Source organism: Oreochromis aureus, linkage group 13 (assembly GCF_013358895.1).
Source record: "Oreochromis aureus strain Israel breed Guangdong linkage group 13, ZZ_aureus, whole genome shotgun sequence".
In the NCBI taxonomy this organism is placed as follows: Eukaryota; Metazoa; Chordata; class Actinopteri; order Cichliformes; family Cichlidae; genus Oreochromis; species Oreochromis aureus.
This window is the reverse complement of record NC_052954.1, coordinates 14,798,974-14,813,248: the sequence shown is the minus strand read 5'-3', so window position 1 is coordinate 14,813,248 and position 14,275 is coordinate 14,798,974. Positions and strand designations below refer to the sequence as shown.

Here is a 14,275-nt window from a genome sequence, read left to right as displayed (position 1 = left end):
GCCACTAGTGAAGCAGAAAAATAGGAATGTAAATAATCTTTTGATGATAGTAAGAAGTAAATTTTGAAAAATAATACCTCATTTTGTCTCCTTTAGGGGCCTTCAGGAGCACCAGGGCTACCAGGTGTGCCTGGTCGAACAGGGGCCCCGGTAAGAAATCCGTCCTCCATGTGGTCTAAAATTATGCAAAATCTCTTTAATTGTTTCATACCATAAAGTAAATGTGCTGTTCTGTTTGCAGGGACTCATGGGTAGACCAGGTCCAATGGGCCAGCATGGACCCAAAGGAGATAAAGTAATGTTTTTACTATTTTGGTATTTTTCTGCATACCATAGGCAGAGTGCACGACTTCTGGATTTTATATACAGTGTATTGTCAGTGGGAGCGCACAGTAAATGACCTGCTGGTTACATGAGTGCTTACAGGCTTTCAGGCACTGCTTTAAAGCCTGCGGTAAATTGTTTTGACAGAGTATATAAATGAAATTGCACTGTCCTCTTGTCTCCATGTGTGGTATCATGAATCTTAAAGACAGATTGATAAAACAGAAAAACAAAATAACTGCAGCTGATGAATACTTGAAAATATTAAATAATTTAAGGTTTTTCCCCAAATTTTGATATATGCATCAAAGTGCTAGAAAGCAGATAGACGTCTCATGAGTTTTGTTGTTTTGTTTTTTTTTTTATTCCCAGGGTTGGCAAATGAGATTCACTAGATTACATTAACATGGGACTGTGCCTGATAAACATTTCCATTTTCACAGACATGTTTAAAAATTCCTCTGGCTTGTGTTTGGCAGGGAAATGAAGGACCTCCAGGGCCTCCAGGGCCTCCGGTAAGTTCCTGGTGCCTCAACAAGTGCTATCTGTTGATAATAAGTCTCAAAACCTACATTAGTGTAATAGATTAGACATTATTTTGTTACTGGCACTTTATCCTTTTGGAAACACTCTTATGGTTAGCGAGTTAAATGCATGTCCTCAGCACTTATGTTTCCTTAGTCTAACAGTATTTATTGTATCAGGAAAAGCATAAATGACAAACAGGTACAAATACGATGAAATCGTGACGACCTGCACGCTGGCATTGAGTCATGTTTCTTTCCTTTAAAAGGAAAGTGAGTAAGCGCTTCCAAAGGCAAATCTATAATTCATCAGCTGTCCCCTTGAACCTGCCTTGCCCCCCTCCCCTCACACCCTGGTCTCATAAACTGCAGTCTTGGAGGACAAGGGATGGCTCAGTGGCCTGAAAAGGGCACGGGTATTCACTTGCTTCTAAATGAGAACCTTGACTCCTTCTACGTTTACAATAGCTGCCCTCTACCAATCTATCATGGGAAAAACATCATTATATGTTCTAATACTATACAAGAAGAGCAGATTACCTAGTTCTCATACCCAAATCTTTTTAATCAGTGTGCTCTTTTGTATTTCTGAGGCACTCGTCTTTTTGGAATTACGACTGGCTCAAGGATTATTAAGTCTACGCTTCTCTGTTTTTTTTTCTCCTCTTTTCACTTCTCACTCTTTCTCGCACTCTCTTCCTTTCTCTCTCTGTAATCACCAAATGAGCTATTGATCTCTCTCATGTAGCTTTTAAGGGCTTAACAGTGTATAACTGCTTCAGACCTACTGTACAGTTTTCTGTAAGGACTCCCGGTGCCTAGAACTTACATTCACAGTGAAAAGAGCCTCTTAGAGAAGATGTCTGATTTACTCTGGGTTGTGTTGTAGGGCAACGGAATGGGCAGCCTGTACAAGCCACAGGTAAAGATTTGAAAAACTTCAGATCATTGTCATTGTGATCTTCTGAATGCATGGTGCTGTGCAGAGCCTTAAGTCAAATTTGCAAGAAAAAGATTCTGTGCTTGTTGTTTTTGACCCGTATTATAAAATATGTAGTCATAACATTAAAAAAAAAAATTCTTTGCAGAGCGGTGGAGCTATTTTAGGACCCCCTGGAGCTCCCGGTGCTCCGGTAAGTATAATCATTGTTGTGCCTGAAGCAAATCCTTTACACTGAATTGTGGAGTAACACTAGCAAACAGGCATGTGGATACTGTCTGAGCTGCAGAGCCTGGGAGAGCTGAATAACAAATAACCTGACCAGCCCTCTGGTGTTATCTTGGCTTCTAAGGCTCTTATATCACAGTCAATCATGCTCATTGAGATCTGGTGGTTGGTGAAGGCCAAGAGGCTTCCTGACTCTCAAACAGGTGCCTCTTATCCACCCCAGGACACACAACATCATTGAAATGCAAAATGAACTTAGAAGTTCGGCTGCTCTGCACAGTGCCAAGCCGAAGTGACCCGATTTGCTTATCGGGTTCCCCCTGCTCCTCCTTATCAGACAGTTTGTAATCTTGTCCAGTCCTGAGAGACATTCAGTCACAGGCCCTGCAGGGATCCATCCACCAAAACGAACACTTAAGGTGGTGACAAAAAGTAGACACTCTGCTATCCCCGGTGCACAATGGACATGAGCCATAGCTACATCTTAAGGATGCTTCTCCCTGTACTGCATCCATCACAGGCCAACAGCACCACAGGAGCAATCGATAAAGGAGCATCTTCATCAGTGTTAAGGAGGATAAGTGGCCCAATTCATCAATAATTGCTTGTGTTTATTAATGTGGAAAATTGCTGGCTGGTGTTGTTTTAAGCCTTTTTGACTGGATTATATGATCCTGATCATTTTAATTGTGCTTGAGACAATATTACACTGTTAGCGTGATTTACACACAGAAAATAAGAGAAAAGGCAAGTAATAATGACTAATATAAATTTAAATGACAATAACATACAGTAACCACATGCCATTAAAGATGATATTTACGATTTTTATGGAAGCACTTGTCACATTCACGGGGGTAATATGTACGCTCTCCCTCTCTCTCTCTTTCTTTTTTTAAGGGTCCCAAAGGAGATGAAGGACCTGCAGTAAGTTGAAGCTTTTCATCGTGGGCTATGTTTTTTGAAGCATTTGGCTGTTTTTGTGCTCCTCGCAAAAAAACTGAGAAGTCAAAGTTGCCAGTTGCTTGCTATAATTATTTCTATGGCTTTCTCCTGGATAAAATAAGTCAATACAGCCTCAAGCCCGAGCACTTAACCACTTTCAGAAGAACTCCAACACATAGAAAAAAAAATGATCTCGACTCCTACAAATATGAAACCTTTGTACCATATTGTCTTGCCAGTGGGAACCCACAAACCCTCACTGCACTTCAAATGCCCATCCCCCCTGACTCTGACACCTGAAAACAGTCCACACAGACATGGGAATAATCAATTTTTCTCTGGCCCAGTTGCATTTTTTTGTATTTTTATTTATTTTTTGTTTGTTTGTTTTGTTTCACAGTGATTTTTCACTAGCATGTTAATTTGACATTTTAATAAATTGTTCAAGCGTCCCCAGTGCCGTGGTGGAATTGCCCCAATCCGTCTCACAGCTGATCCTCTGGCTGGCCCGCTCTTCCCCGTAGCCTGAGTAACGTATTCGTGACAATCTACATGTGTGACAATTACCTGGACAATCCGTCTGTGTCAGTGCTGGTTGCCCCTCTATTCTGTGTAATGGCATTTTTCCATGGCAGCGCGAGCAAGATGAGGTGGATAGAGGCCATCACTTGCTTCAGCACTGGGAATGGCTCTCTATTTTTAGTGAAGAAAGCAGGTGTGATTGTGATTGTCAAATGGCTTTCGTTTTTCTAATGGATATAAAGCCTTCAAGGTGTGACAGCATGTGTCCTAGGTCATTTGAAGTATTGTCCTCTCAATACCTGACCGAGATTATCAAGATGAGAGCGGGAAATGTGTAAAATCTGGGCCCCTGCAGAATTTAATTTACTCGCCTTCATGCATTTTTGATCTATATCTGCTCATTTATGCATGATGGTCGCTTTATAATGACACTTGTTACCTTCCAGTAGCTTATCGAAAGCCTCACTCTAGGACTGTGAGACAGAAATAACCTCATTCTTGGTTGGAAAAAAGGGAAATAGAGGAGGGTTTTTTTATCTTAACATAACAGTTGGTGTATTTTTCTCTCACAGGGGGAACCAGGGCCCATGGGATTACCTGGGCTTGAAGGGCTGCCGGGTGCTAAGGTAAGCGTCAAGATACAAAGTTTTCACGATGACCGCCTGTTAAATTATCAGAATTCCACGTTTTTCTGAGCTGGAGCCAAAGTGTTCATGTAATAATTAATAATTTGCACAATTACTTAATGAATTTTCCTTCATTAAAAAAAAGTCCTACAGGCAACTTTCCACAACTTCCTGCATTTCCTGTGCAGAAATGTTTCCACTGATTGGCGGTGTGTGACTGTGTGTTTTGTGGAAGGTTGATGGGGGTGGAATATTTCAGTTTCTCTGACATCCAGAGTAATTTATCCTTTCAGGGCCTGCTGTCAAAGGTTTGACATATGCAAAGCATTTGCTGTTGAAATATGAAGAAGAGCTAAGTTCTTAAGGAAGTCATTTATAATAAATATATGTGTGTGATTTTTCTGAGGAGATATTTATAGTATTTTCTTAAGTGTTTCAGAATTTTTGCATTGCACTTGTCCAGACACATAGGAGTCCAGCAGCTTTCATTATACAGACTTTCTGATACCACTTTCTGTGTGTCTGCTTGATGTGACAGTGATTTATAGTATTCTTTATGTTATGTGTACATTATCTACCTAATATGTGTTGTGCTTCCAGGGGGATATGGGTTTGTCTGGTCCACCAGGGATGCCAGGTCCTCCAGTAAGTCCTCCATTTTTTAAAATTAATTTAGAACATACTTCTCTCTGATCAATCATCTGTGTTATTTAAGTCTGCTCCTGGCAACAAGTCAATGATGTTTTTTTAAAGTAGACAGAATAATAGCTCTTAATTCCTATAGCACCAAACTATTTCGATTAATAATGCTGCCTTACACCTGCTGTGCAGTGTTTTGTTGGGAAGGTTTCTTTTGTGCAGCTTTGGTATGCTGGTCTCTGTATTTTAAATGGAAGGTTACAGGGGTGCTGTAGATATGACACTATCGAGGACCTGTCAAACACGGTCTGTTCTTTTCCCATACTTGTGATTGACAGGGAAAGCCCGGCGCTCGTGGAGAGCCAGGGATCCCAGGAGAGCCGGTGAGCCTGAGCCTCTAACTCTCTTTGAGCTGTCAATCTGTGCGTCATTCCTTTGTCACTGCCGACTGACACATTGGCTGTCTCTGTTCTGTGACAGGGTGAGAGGGGTCCGCTGGGAGAGACAGGATTCCCTGGGCCCGAGGGACCCCAAGGTCTTCCCGTAAGGATGCTACACGAATTCTGTCGCTCTTCCCTTTATATTATCACTACTAGATGTTGACAAAGCACCTTCCAATACTGTCCACACTAGAAACAGTGCTATTAAAAACATGGCCGCATAGTTGTTTTACCATTGTAGTGTGTGTCTGGAACAAAAGCAACACGATTCAAGGACAATGTGAATAAAATACATATGTTAGCTTCCGCTTGTCCTGTAGATGATTACATTGCTCCACGTAATTACCATCAGAGATGGTTTCTGTAATTTTCCCTGTAAGCGCACAATGGAACAATGTTCGCGCAGCAATCAGGATCATTATCCCGTGGTTGAGATATCTCATTAACTGTGGAGATTACTAGGAGTGCAACAGTGCTGATCCAATCGAAGGCGGGAGCTGATACAGAATGTCTTTGTTTGTGTTGCGCTCCTTGAGCAGGGGAGACCTGGAAAAGATGGAACTCCAGGATACCAGGTGAGTTGTGCGAACGCGTCGCAAATCCCCTTATAGAAAGTGCTTTACATCAGCCAAGCTACAGAAAGATGGCACAGCAGATTTTTATCCCCCCTCAAGCTACAGCGTGCTGACTGCATTAAAGCTATTTGCATATTTGAGATTTTAACGATAAAAAAAACTAAATGGAATCCTGCAGATTTAAGGCTTTGTTGACTTTTAGTCTTTTCACCCTCATTATACAGTTAATGCTTTCAGGCAATGATAAAATGTTTGTAATAGAGGGCAGTAGACGCTTCAGATTAAATATGCATTTTTCTGGCTGATGAACCTGGCCAAAATTGAAATAAATATGCATAAAAGTCTACTTTTATGTACCTGATCAAATCTACACTGTTTACTACATAATCACACAGAATGGTCTCACAGTATGGGCTCGAATTGCCATTCACTGCACATTATACAATCTAATACCCAAACTCGATTGACTACGATTATTACAGCTTTGCTCTGATTTACAATTTTTTTTTCACCTTACACCTTAATGACAGCCCGAGTACTTTATTGTTTTTTTTTCCTTCCATTTGTTCATAATCTCAGCATCACACAGAGCCTTTCTATAGACGGGCCCGACTTTTTGGTGGGGCAACAGTGCCATCTAGCAGATGGCACTGTTGCCTTCTTTAGCAAAATTCCTTGCACACTGCTTTGAGGTTTAATGTAATGCTCAGGGAAGCACATTTCAGTGGGCAAGATGATAGATTTAAGCCTCCCATCAGGCAGCGGGGAATACAGAGTACTGCAGATTAAAGCAGGCAGGGGAGAACGGCATCACAAAGCGATGCCCGCTTTAAAAACCACATCATGCCAGATTGTCTTTTGCATGGCTCCTGTAATCCAGCAGGAAATTGATACAAAGATGCTCCCAAAGGTATTTCTGTGAGCAGAGTAAAGGGAAGCAATGAGGAGTGACAGAGAGGGATTGGAAGACACAAGGTGTTGTGACACGAAACCAGAGACAGGTATTTTCTCCCTGCTCCTCTGTACAGTAGAGGCAGCTGGTGGGAAGGCGTTCGTCATACAAACCAGGAGTGATGCAGAGGATCCGTGACATTGCAGAAGGTGAAACACTATACGGGGAGGAATTATGCCTGAGCTGAGTAAGACGCAATCAATGCAGCGTCATCTGAAAAGTGTGCATTCCTCAAAGTCAAATAACTCGGACGAATCCTCTGCAAACATCTCATATAGTGGATTTAACAGAAATTCAAATGAACAAATTCCAAATGAACATATTAGAATGATTGAGTGTTGCTCGCGCCCTTGCACAATCCCGAACATCAATGCTTTGTGTGCAGCTACTAAAAAGTTTCAGGGTCAGAATAATTTCCTTTTTCTGTTTCACTGCCTTTTTTTTTCTTCTTACTTCTCAACAAAGACCTCAAATATAATTTTTTTTCTTTTTACTTTCTAAGGGAGCTACAGGTAGACAAGGCGAAAGAGGATCCAAAGGAGAGCGTGTAAGCATTCCTCTTTTCTTAAAAGGAAGCTATTTTTGTGACTCCAACTATAACGCACAACAAAAAGATTTTGATGAATAGTAATGAATAGTAATGAAAGTCTTCACTTCAGCACAAATATGACTAATCCCCACAAGCACATAAGCGCTAGATAAAGGCATTTAACGCTCAGTGCAGTTTGCTATTGTGTTTGCAAAAGCTTGGTCACACTTCCACAGTAATCTGTTGCAAACGCCTTTAATAGAGGATGCAAAATGAGGTTTTAGCTTTGTGTTTGGCAGCAGAACCCCAGGACCAGCGACTAACTGGACACATTAGGAGAAATGGGTCATTGTGCACAGTATGTAAAGTGATACAGCAGGACCTGAAGATTATAGTGACACTGATGCAGCTTTTTCTAGCCAGGAGTGGTAGCTGTAGCACATTCACATGTTTGGTGCCTCTGCATCATACACAAGTGAGATATATCTGAGCTGCTACTTTTTTTTTTAATGCTACAGGGTGATCCAGGAATTCCTGGAGAAAGAGGCGTTCAGGGCGAGAGGGGTCGCCCAGGAGAGCCCGGCCAAATTGGACCCATCGGACCCCAGGGGCAAAAAGGTGATCCCGGCCCTCCAGGACTCCTGGGGAGTGAAAGCCTCCTGGTGAGTTGAAAATTTTCACCGTAAACAAAGACAATCCTCCCAGATAATTAAAAAGCTTTACCGGGCAACTCGCTCCTTGGAGTTACCACCTCAGTTCTCATACACTGGGGAAAAAAAAAATGGTGTAGCTACAGCTTTCTGCATGAAACATCAAACAAGGCAGTGCAACGGGAACTTGCTGTTCTCTTTCTGCTCAGCGCTTCCCACTCCTGATCATCTAGGCGCAACAGAAGGTCAGAGAGGGAGCGAGACGGAAACAGAAAGAGAGACAGATATGTGGGCGTGCCTGGAGCTCTGCAGAGCAGTGAAAACACCTCCATCTGTCACAGACATTTTACACTTACTGTATGCAGCCACAACCGTTATATAACACTCACAGTGATGAAAAACTGTTCTGAATGCAAAGATTCGAGGTCCAGGGGTACTATTGTTTGGCACAAAAAAGCACCAACAATCCAGCTGAGAAAGGTTCACACGGCGTGTGCTGTGTGCTGTGCGTACGTGCTCTATGCATGTATATAATTTCTTTATCCTTCCATACATATGGAGGCAAATAGAGCCAGTGTGACAAGCTGCACTTTCAGTCTAAATAGGCAGTGCATTACTTCAGAATTGGATATAAAGTAACACCACTTTAAAGCTATAATACCAAATTTAATATTCGCCTGCTGAGTTTGGGCTCAGACGTTATATTAAACTGCAATGCAAGGTAGGCTTTCAAGTCAGGAGGAAGCTTTAAAAGCTGAATTTAAACTGAATCACTCTGCCCTGCTTTTTGTCAAGTTTGGTTTGAACAATCTGTGTAGAAGAAATGTTTTATTTAGTAAACGTTCCAGATATCCACTTAATTATCATTTTTACTCGTATCTTTTTGTTTTTATTGTCCCTTAATTGCTTTAGTTTCTCTTTTGTGTGTTAAAATAGTGAGCGCTTTGTCACTCTTTCCACTCGCAGGATGACTCCAGCTTCACAGAGGAACTCCGGATGTTTATCCGAAATGAAGTATCGAGGATTTTTGAAGGTAAAAAAACAAAAGAAGAGTTTATTTTCCAAAGTTTGGAGTACTTTTATTTTTCTGTGTTGTGTTACCTCTAAGCATTCTTCTCTTGCTTCACAGAGAAGCTTTCTAGCAACGGCGGGCTACAGAAGACACCTGCAGGCATCTTAGCGTCGCAGATCCAAGGACCTCCTGGACCTCCTGGAAAGGATGGATTACCGGGCTCACCAGGAGAGCGTGGACCTCCTGGTAGGATGGCAGGCGGAACGGCTGCACCTTAACACCACTGCTGGAAAAATACTATAATTTAAAATGAATGAATGAATAGAAATAACACTTGTAAAACCTGATTGCTGTTAATGAAACATGATTAACCTTAATTTCTTTAATGAAAAGAAATTATATATGTACTCCTATAATTACTCCAGCAAACACACTGTAGGGTTTACCGAACCATACATTTAGCCAATTATATTTTAGAGAGGAAAGCGTAACTTTTTTGTGAGATGCGCCCTGTTGGTTGGCATCTCGTGTTTTCTGTGATGTTGATTTGAAATGTTGGAGACTGGCTGGATTAGAGTCGGGTTTACACTTGCAATTTTTGCGGATTCATGGGTATTTCTCTCTTGCATAGACCCATATATCAATGCAGACTGAGGGGCGGGGAGCAGAGGAAAGGCCAGGAGTGTGGTGCACAGCGGCTCTCTGGGAAATATGAAGACAAACGAAGAATTGGCTGTGAAAAAGAGAAAGTGTTATCAATGTGGACAGGAAACAGCCTCGGTATTGATACCTCACTCCAGGAAAGAAAGCCCCTTAAATGCAAAAGGAGCGTAGTCAGGAAAGAGGGTTGACATTCTTTTATCAAACTAATACAAATTTCTGACTGCTCATACAACACTAATGGTTTGCCGGTGCAGGCTTTGTACCTCAGACTTGCTTAGATTTGTACTGTGTCCGCAGCAGAACTATGGTATCTTAACTTTTAAAGAGGAGGAGTGATTTGATTGCGTTGGTGCAGATCAAAAGCACCGCTGCATTGGCCTTTCTCTTTGAGCTTTGTTATCTACCTCACATTATTCAAGACCATTTACATTTTAACCCACTGCTATAATATAAAGCGCTGCTTTCATTCATGAATAATGTCTCCAAATTAGCCAGCTACTCAACTCTAAATATTTGTGCTGTGTTAATGCCACTGGCGTTTACACATGTCTTGGACTTTGTTTTGCTTGTTTTGTTTTTTTATGCTTCCAAAAAAAAGTGTTTTATAGGTGATCTTTAATGCAGCTTTGCAATAAATATTTATTGAAAACAAAGAGGAAAGTTATTTCCCTTGATAAATCAGAAATTCAACAACTTCTTAATTTTTTTTTCTTTGTTGACTTGGGCCTTGAGAGTTTGGGGTAATATTTCCTCATTATTTCTCGTCATCCTCCGCTGGAGACCGGGCTCCTCTGGAATATCCAATTTGACTTCTTCTCCAATATGCCGAAATGAATTGTTTATGGAGAAAAATAACCCCTCTGTTGAGTTCACAGTTTTTTTTTTCTTCCTTTCTTCTGTCTTTGGTGTGATTTCACATGGGTGAAAGTCTCAAGCTGTTAAGAGAACGCCCATAGGGGCTCATGCTGGAGAACACCATTTCTTTATTTCCTACTTTGTTGTAATTAAGTGCTCATTTGTGATTCATCGTTCACTTTTGGGATCTTCGCAAAGTTTCTCTTTGATGAAAGCCATTGTGTTCAAGTGCATATTTCATCAATTTTGCTTCTTTTTTGTGTTCTTGTTTTAACATTTGTTTTGTATTTCAATGCATTCTGTGTAACATTTATACTGAGTGAAACAAACGTGTCTGTAAACTCTGTTTTAAAGCTGCTCTGTTCTTCCTGCGAGATGGACATATCAGTAAATAGAAAGAAAGTTGTTTTTTTTTTCTTTCTTTTTTATAAGACACGGTACGATTAAGTAGATGTGTCTTTTAATATTGTTTACAACAGCGTACAACAGGTGCAGGTTCAATCAAGCATGAAAAACCACTGTTTACCAGTATTATATTTTGTTAACTTACTTTGTCCATTAGTGCCCCAAGACACAATTTGTTTTCAACCAAGTACGCAGTGTGGCATTTTTCGATTTATCAGAGTGCACCAATCCACCGTGGCCCCCAAGCTTATTGCCCTGTGTGCTATTCAGAATTTTTTTTTTTTTTTTTTTTGCTCAAGGTACAGTGCGCTTTTCTCCATGGAACGTCTCCTCCCTGAATGAATGCCCCAGGCTCTGTGAGTGTTGAAAGAAGTCTCATTATTGTGGCGATGTGTGGATAGCCCCCCTGTTTTTTTATTTCTTTGAGATTCAGTTTTGGAGCGTTCATAAGCCTTTTTTCTGAGATTTTCTCTGACATGTAAGCGTTGAAGCGTTTCCCCTTTGGGCCAAGCAGTGCAATGCTTGATACTCCTGTCAATGTTTCTGATGCACTCCATGCAGCCACTGGTTGTGAGACTCCATTACTTTAAGTGCCTCGTGGGGAAATATTTTTTGCAGCCTCTCAAATTCTTACTCGGTATGCTGCTGTTTTGAACTGTAGACGTACTGGTTTTTGCATGCAGTGAAAAAGCCCTTGAATAATATGATTGTTTGCATACAGTTAAAAGCAACCGTCTGCCTGGTCTGACTTGAAGATGCGCGAATGCTTTGAATTTTCTTTTGACACACTGAGCATGCTCACGGTTTGTGTTCTTTCTTGGAGGTAGTCAGGCAGCAGCCAGTCTCCAGCATAGGACAGAGTGAACATAATGAGCATCAGAGTAAAGCGTCTGTCATGAATAGCCACGATTGCTTTCGATTGTTTGCGGAGTTCACCTTTGACTTGGCCTACCTTTTCACTGAATGCCTTTAGTGACCCACGTGTCTGATCTCTGATTGTTAAAAGCCTCTTGTCTGTGTTTTGAAATCGTCAAAGATGTGATGTCTGCTGTTGTTAGAAAGCTGCACAAATCCACGATGCAGTGGTCTATTTCCACTTCACCTACTAAGGGTGCATCTCTCAAAATAAGTGCATACTTGATACCTGACACTGCTGTCATCCTGATTATACATAATCTAGAAGCTGTGCAGTGTTATTAGGAGTCCGTTGACAAATATAAAGGTTCCACAAGTGTGTCCTCATTTTGACACTTTGACGTGCTATGGCATTTGTACTAATCTTACTAACTGTATTTCAAACTGTGTAAAGATGGCACCACAACAGGACTGCTTTAAGTTTGTAGTATTTGTTTTCTCAGCCACAATGTTATGTGTGTGTTTGTGTTCACAGGAATCAGGGGTCAGAAAGGAGAGCGAGGCCAGCTTGGACTGGGGTTACCAGGAGATCCAGGACCCATGGGGCCATCAGGTAAGAACACCTTATGAGTAGAGGCATTTTAGTTTGAATGTTTAATTTGATATGCTGTGCAAAAGTCTTTATCCACCCCTCATTTGTTAGTATTTTGCTTCCAATGAGTCTTTCTGGTCATTTTTTTTTAAGTGTTCATGAGCAATAGTTCTCCAGGCTTTCTAAATCCTGAAGATTTCCAAAAAGTCACCAGCAGGCATCTTGGCTTTTTTTTTACATTGGAGACTTTATCTATATAACACCTTACACCATCACCAGCAGTTTTACAGCAACTCTGGAACAAAGGACAATGCGTAAAGTCAAAAGGGTCAATTATAGTGCTGAACATGCAGAGAATTACCACCCATCTCTGCTGTTCGCCTCAGTTCTATGGAGCATTTTACAGTCTTTAAGCTCATTGTTTTAGTTTTATGGACTGCAGAGTTACTGTTTTTGTTCCCCCTCACCTCTATCAACATTGTTTCAAGCCACAGTCAGCAACTGGATTTAGCATAGCTCATTATATACTGATTGCCTCTTTTGACACAGTCCTGCATTTTTAAAATGTTCAAATAAGAACGCATTTTAATTGAAACCTCTCACTAACCATCAGCCATATACTAACAGAATGGCAGAAACTATGCTATTTGCACCTATGTATGAGGGCACTTCTGAAAATTGTCCTCGTCGTGCTTTAATTATACCACAGGCATCAAAAAATGACCAGGAAGAATAACCATTACATCGACCGCCCTCCTTTCTCCATTATTTATCAGGATTTTTAGCTGCCCCCAAGAAGGAAGGAAATGTGCCGGGGCTGAGTCAAGTCTCCAACCTTTAATTCTATTTCCGCCTTCATTTGGTTTCTCAGCATGTTAGAGTCAACTTGGCTTCTAGATTGCATTATGTTCTCAAAAAACCCCTGTGCTCCTGCAACATAAATAGGACCCCAATAGAGGATGAATTCGGCGGTGGCAGAAAATGACTTCCGTTCTATACAACGAACTACTTGGTGTTGCCGTGAACAAAAGGAGACAAACCTAGATGTCAGCACGTCCTTTGTCGTGCAGAATAACTTAAAACCCCCAAACCTCACCGTATCTTGATGGAAGATAAGAAGTGGGGTTAACTTGCTGATTTTCAGCCTGTGACTGTAGGAGTGTATGTATGTGCATAATGCATGTGCAGGGGAAAGATATCTTGGCTGTAGCTCCACTGGAGAGGACAAATCACAGCTTTTGAAAGACATCATCTCTGTAGGCACACAGTTATAAGAAGCACCTGCGGCTCAACCGGTGGGGGTTAGAGTTAAGCTGTAGTCACGTCTCGGGAAGACTTTGAAAGTGCTTAAACTAACTGCTCTCAATGGGCTGGCCCACTACTCTGGTTTTCCTGGCGGTATTCTTGACACTAGCTATACATAGAGCAGGTTCCCCTCAAACTCAGACTGGGATATGTGAGTTACATAAATGAGACTTGCACAACTTTGATTTATCAGTTGTAATATAATAAATATATAAAATAAAGGGTAAGAAATCTGTCTGGCAGGCTCCACAGGTTGATGAATGAAAGCACTTCTAATCATTTCAAGTATTTTTTTTTTTTTTTTTTGAGAAGTGACCTCATACTGTAGTTGCTATCTTTGCCCCCACGTGTTCGTTCCCTGATGTGCTCTGATGGTAATTAGACCTGAAGGTGCTGCCGCTAAGTCATGCCTGCCTGCAGTGCATTAGTTCTGAATTGTGGTAAATTAGCAGGGTTAAGCTATCAGCTGTACGAAGCCACTTAAACCTGTTGTATTAACAAAGAGAATTAACAAACTGGAACATAAGGTACTTTAGATGATTGGGTTTTTTCTGTATCTTTCCACCGCCACAATACTGTGGATAGTTTGTCTGAGCACTTAAGCAGTAGATGGATGTGGCTCTGATGGAAAGGGCAAGTTGTGTTTTCGCAGGGAGGTAAAGGACAAGGCAGTACCTGCAATTCTCTTTGTACA

At 41.2% G+C, this 14,275-nt stretch overlaps 1 protein-coding gene across 1 annotated transcript in view; it reads left to right on the top strand.

The window, feature by feature from the left end:
- Positions 1-14,275, top strand: part of LOC116322746 (collagen alpha-1(XIX) chain) — a 104,146-nt gene that overhangs the window by 84,892 nt on the left and 4,979 nt on the right. The window contains exons 37-52 of the mRNA XM_031742909.2: positions 97-150; positions 242-295; positions 804-839; positions 1,738-1,770; positions 1,937-1,981; positions 2,917-2,943; positions 4,056-4,109; positions 4,710-4,754; positions 5,087-5,131; positions 5,229-5,291; positions 5,728-5,763; positions 7,218-7,262; positions 7,763-7,906; positions 8,861-8,927; positions 9,024-9,152; positions 12,220-12,297. Of these exons, the coding sequence (XP_031598769.2) occupies positions 97-150; positions 242-295; positions 804-839; positions 1,738-1,770; positions 1,937-1,981; positions 2,917-2,943; positions 4,056-4,109; positions 4,710-4,754; positions 5,087-5,131; positions 5,229-5,291; positions 5,728-5,763; positions 7,218-7,262; positions 7,763-7,906; positions 8,861-8,927; positions 9,024-9,152; positions 12,220-12,297 (955 nt within the window). The remainder of the gene's footprint in view (positions 1-96; positions 151-241; positions 296-803; positions 840-1,737; positions 1,771-1,936; positions 1,982-2,916; positions 2,944-4,055; positions 4,110-4,709; positions 4,755-5,086; positions 5,132-5,228; positions 5,292-5,727; positions 5,764-7,217; positions 7,263-7,762; positions 7,907-8,860; positions 8,928-9,023; positions 9,153-12,219; positions 12,298-14,275) is intronic.